Genomic DNA, 11513 nt, shown 5'->3' with positions numbered 1-11513 from the left:
GAGAAAAGAGGAGGATAAAGAGAGATAGAGTCTATTATATGTTACTAAAGAAAATAATATCCAGTTCCTCAGAAATGAGGTTCTGCCTCATTAGGACCAGGTTTTGGTCTCATTGAGGAGTAGGTCTTAATTTCTTACATTGAGTAAAGGTCAGTGTTGATGCCACAAAGGTCCTAAAGAGGCATAAAATAATACAACACCACACACACACACACACACACAGTAGAGCAGGTCCTGTAACTGTGACGTGTGGACCTGTCGTGTTGTCATGTGTGTGACAGTGAGTCACGTGCACCCTGAAAGTGATGCACATGAAACGCAGCATCCATCATGAAAAAGTCCCATCCATCTGAAGTGATTTCAAATGTTATGTCCATATATGGACCAAACCATCTTCTAACCCTCCGCAGATCACGCAGGAAGTGCCATTTAAGCTGTGTGTTTTTCATTGAGGCAATACTGCCACCTACTGGCCGTCTTTTCAAATGAAAATGCTCTGGAACTACACTGAAGAACGTTCTATTGAAGTTTGATCATTTCGTATTTTTAAAAGTGTTGATTGTATTGTCATGAAACTTTATTTAATTCTACTTAGAAACTTGGTTTACATGCACAGGTATTCTGTGATGTGAGGACTTGTTTTTATTTGTAATCCTTCAGTAGTTCCCTGTGAACAATGACACTAATATATTGTTAGAATTGGACTGCATTTCATTCACTTATTCACTTATTCACTTATTCACAAAACATACTTTACATGCTGATGACAACAAGCTGTTGTTTTCCAGTCCACCAGGGGGCGGTCATGTAAAAGACTACGCAACAACAACATCACTACTCGCTACCAAGGAAGTCATTCATTCATTCATTCACTCATTCATTCATTCATTCATTCAGCTGTATCGTTTTGTGGGAGAAGTTTATTTTAGACTTCCTTTAAAACGTTCTTTCAGACTGGGTCTGAAATAATCAATAAATCAATAATAAAGTGAAGGTAACGTTATAAATCTCTTCAAACCCAAATGATCACAAAAGCCCATCATTTACGTTATTCTTAGATGAACTACAATGCTGTTATTTTAAAGTAGATCAAAATTATTTGATCCATTTGTTTATGTTTTCCAGTGTTTCTGCAGTGGAAATGTTTTGTTTATAAAATAAAATCATTGATTATATTTTTACATTATGAGGATGAGTGCTTGCTGTTTTGTTTGTGTATCTTTGTCATTATTGTGTATTTTCTCAGTTTTGCTATAATGCAGTGTTTGTATATAATGAACACATATTATACCATTGACTCTGTAACTATGGTCAGCCTATAACACATTCTTGCTCTTATCTCATTTTCACAGAAAGGAAAAATTCACTCACTCATTTTGAAAAGTACACAGTGTTATTTTCTCAATTTCATTTCTTGTTCCAAAATACACAAAATATCTGTAGGTTTCAATCAAATCCTGTATATAAATAGACTAGATAGAAATAGAAAGTGAAGCCCTCAAAGGAGCAGATACATGGACAAATGGAAGTAGCAGATAACCACCAGGGGGCGACAGCTGATTCAAATAAATCAGTTGAAATGTGAAAGAGCTTCTACTTCTCATCTATAATGTCAAACAGTTTCCTGATGAGTTTGTGTTTAAAATCATTGGTTTCAGGTCTTTTAGGACAAGGTGTCAATTTTGTAAATGATGTTCTCATTTATTAGAAAGTAGATGATAAAGTAAAGTATGTGAAGACACCAGTGTGACGGACAGCTCAGATCTTGTTGGAGCATTTGGAGTTTGTTTTTATATACTAATACTTTTATATTCAGCCTGTGACCTCGAGGACAAATCCTCCTTTTTCTGTCTAAAATCAACAGTTACATTTGAGTGCAGATCACATGTGATCACATGTCTGCTTCACACAATGATGATGAAGCAAAAAGTCAAGGAATTCAAAGTGAGTTTAATTGTTAGTGAGACTCGAGAATGTTACAAGTATCTGCTGGAGGTTTGTTCACAGGATGACGACATGTTACAGGAGTCGTGGGCTGACTGTAGAGCAGAGGGAGCAAACTGACCATGCAGCAGCAGCACCTCTCAACGCACTGATGAGTAGATGAGGTGCAGGTGTGATGACAGGTGACACGCCCATCATGAGCTTATTATTGTCTGTCACCTTATCCTTCAAACAACCTTTGACTCGCACATGTGTTTGGACTGTGGGAGGAAACCAGGACACACACACACACACACACACACACACACACACACAGGGACAATATGCAGAACGGCACTTCCAGTTCCAACTGGGTCATTATCAGGTGTTTTTGCTGCAGGGTAATAGCACTAACCACTACTCCACCATGTGGCTCCAGGAGGAAACAAATAACACTTGACAACAGTTGTGTTCTTGCACTGCAAACAGGAAATGATTCATTTATGGACCAGAATTTAATTTTCTGGTTTTACAAAGTTCACCAAGAAGAACACAGCTCAGCTCCTGCAGGTGTTTTACTCATCTGCTCGGGTTCTGACAGCAAATATTACAATTTTAAAATGATTGCAATGGTTTGTGGTTTCTTTGAGAATCAATTCAAGATACTTTTATTAGTTAGTTAGTTAGTTAGTTAGTTGTTCCTTAATGTTTTGTTTTGATCCTGTGAAATGCTTTGAGTTGCATTGCTTTGTAAGAAAGGTGCAATATAAAGAAAGTCAGATTGATTGATTTTACTGGGCAGCTTTCACTCTGAGGGTCAACTGTGCTCATTTCTTCTTTGTCTATTTTATTTTTCAGCTCAACGCTGAAACCTGCCCCGGATTTTCCAATCTGAATTGATTTTAAAAATATGGGAGAGCTCAGACAAACTTTGTTAGTGATTTTTAGTGTTTTAATCCTGAGACGATCAGTCAGGACCACACACCGGGTGTTTCAGGGATTCTGGATCTCACAGAAACTTCAGAATACAAACAGACAAGTGAACAGCTGTTGTGTGTGCACGATGTTTTGTGCTCAGGTACAAAAAAAACTGTGGCTGAAGATCAACTTGCTCTCAGTGGTTATTGTTAAAATTGTGTAACTGGCCAAATATCCTCTAGTGTGGGCCATGAGTTCATGTTCCACCAGTGAGCATAGCCATTAGCATAGCCATTAGCATAGCCATTAGTGTTAATTTGTAGCGATCCTTCATTCATAAACGTGGTTTAAAACTCTTCTGGCTAAAATATGCTGCCTTCAGGACAAAAATCCTTTCACGGCGAGAATGGTGCAGCGGTTTGACTGCAGCGTTAGCATTTAGCCTCTGTGAACAGAAATAATCAAACATGTGCTATATGCTGCTAACATCGCGGATAAGGGGTCAGATGCTGCGTTGCAGAGACAAAACGTGACTAAAGATGTTTCTTTCTGTCACAGAGCTGCATCATAAGTCTGGCTGGCTGCCGGTCATGGACGTGACATCAGTTGGAGAATCTCGATGCTAATGTGTTGGTTGAATGATGCAAAAATGTGAATGATGCAAAAATATGCCGTGCTATTCTCTGCATTTGTGCAGCAACGTGACTTTAATGTGCGTCTTCTTGTGTCTGTGCGTTGACTTTGTGTGTAAAGTGTTGTGAAACATTTCCAGTTCAGTGCAACATAACATCATCAATAACAACAATCACCTGAGCTTCCACACTCCACCTTTAATTCTTTTGTCTTTGCATCACAGCAGCTGCAGACCTGCTGCTGCAGACCTGCTGCAGACCTGCTGCGAGTCAACCTCTGTCTGTGTTACAAGTCATTCACACAAAGTCTTTGAACACTTGAACTCTGTGCAGTCTCAGAATCCACTTTAATTGGATGCCACTATCTTCCACCACGCTCTCGGTCCGTGAACGCACCAGCGCTGGGGGTGTGGATCCAGTTACTCTGTTACTCTGAGTGACTGAAGGAAGGAGCTCAAAGCATGGCTCTGCTGTCGGGAGAGTGAGTGAGTGAGTGAGTGAGTGAGTGCGGGGACAAAGCAGCGGCGTTCACTTGGGACTGCACCTTCATCACCTTCATCACAACCAGCACCGCTGTCATCTTCATCTTCACCAGCCTCCGCGGCGGTGAGAGACAGCGAGAGACTGACACGGGAGCAGCTCATGCACGAGGATGGACATAGACCAGAGGACGAATGGGTTCGACTACCCGGAAAGAAACAACAGCAAGTCCGTCAACGGTAGGCAATGGGCGCGCGCACACACACACACACACACACACACACACACACACACCTGCACGTACTGCTGTTGCGTGTGTGATTAGACCATTCATGTTCTCATATTCTGATGTTCTCATATTCTCATATTCTCATGTTCTCATATTCTCATGTTCTCATATTCTCATGTTCTCATGTTCTCATATTTTCATGTTCTCATATTCTGATGTTCTCATATTCTTATATTCTCATGTTCTCATATTCTCATGTTCTCATGTTCTCATATTCTCATGTTCTCATATTCTCATGTTCTCATGTTCTCATATTTTCATGTTCTCATATTCTGATGTTCTCATATTCTTATATTCTCATGTTCTCATATTCTCATGTTCTCATGTTCTCATATTCTGATGTTCTCATATTCTCATGTTCTCATGTTCTCATATTCTCATGTTCTCATGTTCTCATATTCTCATGTTCTCATGTTCCTGCTGCACGTTACACTGAAGTTAAATCATTGTTAGTGCAAAACAGCCGGAGAAATAAGAATAAGCTAAATATTAATACATTGATTCAAATGTTGTTGTTTGAAAACTATAATGAGGAAAAACAGGCCACAATGTAAGAAAGTTGTGCACACTTCAAAACAGCACTACTAGAAACAAAACCAATTAATTAAAACAAAAATATTGTAGTAGTAATAATAATAATGATAAAAAAAGAGTTTATTTTTCTGGTGCAAAATATGTTTGGCAAGATAATTTTTCTTTTTAGGCAAAACCAATTTAATAGAAATGAGTCTTATTTTCTTGAAAATCAGTGTTCACATTATACACTGTGTGTGTGTGTGTGTGTGTGTGTGTGTGTGTGTATGTATATATATATATGTGTGTATATATACATATACATATATATGTATATATATGTGTATATATACATATATATACACACATATATATATTTATATATATATATATATATATACATGTGTGTGTGTATATGTAATGTGGACAAATAAATAAAGTAATCCCTGAACCCTGTAAACATGAGGCCTATATTGTGGTGAATGCATGAACACAAAAGTGTACAGTGAACAAAAGAGTACGAGACTAATATATCGTTGTTGAATCAGACAAGAGAAAGTGTTTTTTCCTCAGTTGCTAGATATGCAGTAGAATGGCCTGTGGTTATTTATTGACCCACTAATTGGTTGGATTGATAAAATGGACATTTTTTTGAATAATTGGCAGCAGATTGTTATTATTATTATTATTATTTAATAGTCCAATATTATTTATGTGAGTTTACACATGTTCCTTTTTGCTTAAAATACACAAGTGTCCTGCACTGAAGATTTAAAATGCAGTTTGGAGAGACAGAGAAGAAAGAAGAAGAATATCAGCCAGTGGCTGCAGTGTGTGTCAGTGTGTGTGTGTGTGTGTGTGTGTGTGTGTGTGTCAGTGTGTGTGTGTGTGTGTGTGTGCGCTTGTGTGTCTGTTCCCAGTGTGTCACTGGGAACAGAGGTTGGAATGTTTTTATTTGGTGGTCACTCAGTCAGTCTGTTCAGGGAGATCGTAAAAGGTGAACTTTTGAACTTGGAGAATGCCCTGGAGCATCAGCTCTTCACTTCCCCAAATCTGGAATACACACACACACACGTGTGTGTGTGTGTGTGTGACTCAGTTGTAGGATAACAGGTGACTTTGAGCAAGAATGTGCAGGATGGTGCAGTTATGTTACTCATGCATTTATTAAAACATGGAAGTGAATCACCTTTTATGCTTCAATCATCACCAGCAGATTATGAAAACATTCATGAGATTAACTTTTAATTATTCATTCTTTTTTATTTATTTAGTTTGATCATAATAATATTACTATAACAATAATGATGATACTAATAATAGTAAAATCATGTTAGTTCAAATGTTTTGTTTAATATCAAGATATATACACACACACACATTAGCTGTTCAAACATGGTCTTAAATGTTCTTGTAATGTTCTCACTGTGTGTGTTTTTTAGAATCCTCTTCATGTTATATTATATTATATTATATTAATGTTCAGGAAGGCCTTTTGTTCAGATAATCATTGCACTGATTTGTTAAATAATAACCATTGAGATGTAGTCATGTTTTTTTGAGACAATGATCTTTGGTTTGGAAGAAAGAGAAAACAAAAACAGCTGATTCAGGGCTCATGGCAATTATCCACAGACAAATGAGATGTTGCAGATGGTAAAGTCCAGCTGGTTCACCTGTCACTGATAGGTGAAAAGTGTTGAAGCTTTTTTTTCTCTCTTATCAATTTACATTGTTACTGAAACAAAGGAGTCAAAGCTGCTTCAGCTTCCATTGATATAACAAACTCAATTTTCATTGATCTTTGAATTGACCAGGAATTTGGACCCACCCTCTCTCTCTCTCTCTCTGTGTGTGTGTGTGTGTGTGTGTGAGAGTGTGTGTGTGTGTGTGTGTGTGTGTCGTCCCTCAGGGCAGGGTGAAGGGGACACTGGGTGGAGCAGGGACAGGATGTAAAAACCCCCAGTGTTTCACTTGAATGATAAGCCAGGAGGGGTACAGTAGAGGGGGGGTCCATGTTTTCTTCTTAAGTCGACTTCCTCCACTATCAGCAGATCTGTTGACACAGTTATTTCCCCCCCCCCCCCCGTGACTTTTCTAAATAAAATTCTAGAGATGGCCTTTTGTCATTGTTTGACTCTGATTGTCACTGTTGTTCTAGATGATATTATTATGTTGTATTGGAGTTGGCATGTTCTCCCCGTGTGTGAGTGGGTTTTCTCCAGGTTTCCTTCCACAGGGGAATTGAACAACATAGACAAATCTAAATTCTGCATCTCGTGTTCTGTGTAAAGCGGGGGTTGGACTCAGCTGACCAGCTGACCGCTTATCTGCGATGTTATATTCAATAATAATGTTGAGCCTCTGTTAAATGAGCTGATCCAGGGTTTATTAGGGCTCTAACGTTCTAAACATTTGATCAGTGTTTCCCAAACCTGAAAATCACGATGTTCTCAATACTTTGTTTTTTTTGTCCACAAACCAACGATGTTCAGTTTACCGTCGTACAGATGTAATATATAATATCATGATATGTATATATACACACACATATACATATATATGTGTGTGTATACTATATATGTATATATATATATATACATGTTTTTTTTATTTAGCAGATCTAAATATAACATTTGAATTTCTGAATATCACAGACCTTCATTAAAAAAGTCTTTAATTGTAAAAAGAAATGGATTCAAGAGTAAGTGAGATATACTTCGATCAAACATCAGTGGTGTTTTTATTGTTTATTGTAGTTCGTGTAAAAATGTTTCTTTTGTTTGTCTTAATGAAAACGCTGTGAAACGAAGGCGTCGCTCCTCTCGGGACATTCCCAGATCATTTGAGCAGATGCAGGAGAATTCTTTCCGTCGGCTGATTAGCATTTCAAACAGAGTGATTTATCTCACCAGCGGCTCCACAGCAGATGTTTGTGTTTGTTTCCATTTTAAAGACTTGATATTGACGAATGAAGGGATTTAAACGTGAGCGTGAAGGAAAACCAAAAAGATTGAAGCTTCATCCTTTACTTTGGTTCTGGTACAAAGTGGAATAGAAATGAATTAAAGGGCCAATCTTATAATTGACAGGCTCCTGTTCATCCACAGTAGATTCTAATCATTCACAAAAGCTTAAAAACACACATGTTTCTTCCTCCTTGCTCAGTGAATAACTCTGACCTAAAATTGCCAGTGACATTTTTAGTGAGCCTGACCCTAACCCTAAATTTAAGGTACATAACTCTTTAAATAACTGTTTATAGTAGTTTCTCTTTTTCCAAAAAACAGGACTGAAAACTTTAGATATTATCTGTAAATCAACAATCTGTTATTTTAAGACAAATTATGTTTGTGTCTCTTTTTTCTTTCTGACAGAAAATATATAGTAATTATGTATGTAAGTTTATCTTTAAACTTTAAATATTTTTTATTTTTTACATTTAATCTCTATTTATAATGAATCTTTTGTCAAGTCAGATTTTAAGTTGGAATACATTTGGCAATGTAGCAACAAAACATTGATATTTATCTATCTCTAAAATCTAAGATTGACTATTTATAAGAACATAAAAGTAGCGTGTGATATTAATGACAGTGACAGATGAGTGCAGATGGTGTTCTGACTGATACGATTGTCTTAGTGTTCTTGTTCCACATCCACACGTCACCTTGGTTTGAAAACAGCTGAGATTTCTTTCTTTCTGTCTTTTTTTTTTTAGCTAAATCAGAAATCACCAGCCAATAAAAAGGGAACATATTACCACAGAGTTTCAATAAATAAATTCCTCGTCTGTGCTTGTTTACTGGAGCAAAGACTGCAGCTTTATCTGTTCTGACTGGCGTCACAATCTCCTCTGTAAACTGAATATTGATCAAAACAACGTCACGATCCAGACCTTTGAAAGTAAAGGTGGAATCAACCGTTTAACCACACCCCCAGTGTGAGAGGGGAAAACACATTGTAGCAACTAGAGCTGAAACCATTAATCGATGAATTGATTATTAATCGATTACTAAATTAATCGACAACTAATTTGATAATCAATGAATCGGTTTGAAGCTTTTTTCATGATTAAAACAACTTTATTGTGTAATTTTTTTTGCTCTGGGTTAGGTTTAGGAAATCATTAAAAGTGAATCATTTTGGTTTGTGGACAAAACAAGACATTTGAGAACATCGTCATTGTGTGTGTGACCTCGGTGCACGTGTGACCACAGCGCACGTACTGTCTCATTTTTGTTAGTTGACATGTGTCAGTGCTGTTTGTGTGTAAGGACAGTGTAGAGCACCATCATCCACTGGTGTTGCTAACGATGCTAACAATGCTAGCCGTTCCCCCGGTACACTGTGAACTCAGAGTTAAAATTTCCAGCTTTGGTTTCTGAGTTCTGATGTAAATGGAATGCAGCGATAGACTGTAGCCTGTAGACTGTAGACTGTAGTCTGTAGCCTGTAGACTGTAGACTGTAGTCTGTAGCCTGTAGTCTGTAGACTGTAGTCTGTAGCCTGTAGTCTGTAGACTGTAGACTGTAGTCTGTAGCCTGTAGTCTGTAGCCTGTAGACTGTAGACTGTAGACTGTAGACTGTAGTCTGTAGACTGTAGCCTGTAGACTGTAGACTGTAGACTGTAGTCTGTAGACTGTATCCTGTAGACTGTAGTCTGTAGACTGTAGTCTGTAGCCTGTAGACTGTAGACTGTAGTCTGTAGACTGTAGCCTGTAGACTGTAGACTGTAGACTGTAGTCTGTAGACTGTATCCTGTAGACTGTAGTCTGTAGACTGTAGTCTGTAGACTGTAGACTGTAGACTGTAGTCTGTAGACTGTATCCTGTAGACTGTAGACTGTAGTCTGTAGACTGTAGTCTGTAGTCTGTAGACTTTAGCCCGTAGACTGTAGACTGTAAACTGTAGCCTGTAGACTGTAGACTTTAGACTGTAGACTGTAGACTGTAGACTGTAGCCGTACCCCGGCTGATAATCATGACACTGACACATGATCACTTAGAATATTTGTACTGTGCATGGAAGTGTAATGATTACTGATGAGTTTTAAATTTAAAACATGGAGGGAAATCATATTCTTCAGTCACATGGTCAAAAATACCGTGTTTATTTGTCCCAGAGGTCTGAAGGCTGAGTGTCCTTGATCCCAGTGCTGCGGTTTCCAGGCAACACACATCTCTGTGGTCACAATGAAGATGGTCAGGCGGCAACGCAACATCATTGAAAGAAGAACAGCAAACCCATGTACTACACAACACAACACAACACAACACAGCACAGCACAACACAGCACGGCACAACACAGCACAACACAGCACAACACAGCACAACACAACACATTATTAACACACATTTTTCCCTTCAATCCAAATCCAGTTTACAGTGTAAAAGCCATTTAAATGAAGAATCTCATGACATTAATGACTCATGAAAGACTCTTGAACTGATGCATAGACAGAGTTTTAGTCTTCGACAAAAGAGACTTTTTAATGAATTGGGATTCTGTGACCTGACGTCATCTATCAACTAAAGTCATTTTCCGGGTTTTCTGTGTAATACAAAAGAATGAGATTTAGGTTTTGCAATTTATTATTATTATTATTATTATTATTATTATTATTATTATTATTATTATTATTATTGTTATTATTGTGTATTTGTCCAGGCACATTAATCTTTAATTTAATATTTACAAAACATAGAAGTTTGTGCAAATCGAACGCTGAACATGTTGCAGGGTCATCGTCACAGTTTGTTGTTGTTGTTGTTGTTGTTGTTGTGTGAGCGGTGGTGAACACATGGGGGAGGTGGCACCGCCCTGCAGCGAGCACTATGGGAACGGTGACCAGGGCCATTGGGATGTTGCTCTTGAAGCATTAATGGTCGGCTCTGTTCTGACCTCCATCTAACCTGGGAAAGTATTTACAGCCTCCACTTGATCCATGAGCTACAGGCTGCAGTGGCACTGAGATGATTGCTGCCTCCGTCGTGGCTCAACCTGAGGCTCCAACAGCTGCTGGTGAACAGCGGGGGAGCTTCCTGCCATGAAGTCTATGTTTTAGGGGAGATGTATGTTACAGTAAGTCTGCTGCAGGCCCTGCTGTTGTCAGGCCTCTGTGATATTCAACACGTCGCCCGGCCTGACGCCATAAATGTCTTCAATTTGAGTTTGAATTTGGGAGGAGGAGGAGTTTACAGGCACCTGTAAAACACTGAACTTGGTATGTAGAGCCAGGACGGCGTTGCTGTCAGAGTGCAGGGCACGAGGATGTGCATGTTGGAGGCAGCTGAGCTAAGAGGATGCTCAACAGTAACACGCTGGCCTGTGTGGATGAATGACAGAAGAGTCTCAGCTGATTTGTTTCCTTCAAACTGATGATGATGATGAGGATGATTGGTTTGTGCTCACGTCACAGTCAACAGAGAAGATACACAAAGCTGTGCATATTGACCTTTTTAAGAGGGATCTGCTAAACTGTTGCTGTACTCATTACCTCAACACACACACACACACACACACACACACACAGACCTGTGGGACTGTATCTATCTAATCTCTCCATCATCAGGTCGATTCATCAACCAATGTTAACCAACGTGCTTTACATAAAACAATAAAACATACCATTCAATAAAATAGCAGAAATAAAATGTACAATTTTATGAATCAATTAAATAAGAATCAATGAATGAGTGAGAAAAAGAAGAGCAGAAGCAAAGTGTCACTGTGCAACTAGGAATTAAAAGCCAGT

At 38.5% G+C, this 11513-nt stretch overlaps 1 protein-coding gene across 1 annotated transcript in view; it reads left to right on the top strand.

Moving 5' to 3' along the window:
- Positions 1-3965: 3965 nt before the first annotated feature.
- Positions 3966-11513, top strand: part of LOC131463407 (nuclear receptor subfamily 6 group A member 1-A-like) — a 74581-nt gene continuing 67033 nt past the window's right edge. The window contains exon 1 of the mRNA XM_058635091.1: positions 3966-4192. Within this exon, the coding sequence (XP_058491074.1) occupies positions 4126-4192 (67 nt within the window). The 5' untranslated portion in view covers positions 3966-4125. The remainder of the gene's footprint in view (positions 4193-11513) is intronic.

Source organism: Solea solea, chromosome 8 (assembly GCF_958295425.1).
Source record: "Solea solea chromosome 8, fSolSol10.1, whole genome shotgun sequence".
Taxonomy (NCBI): domain Eukaryota; kingdom Metazoa; phylum Chordata; class Actinopteri; order Pleuronectiformes; family Soleidae; genus Solea; species Solea solea.
This window is presented reverse-complemented; position numbering and strand designations above follow the sequence as displayed.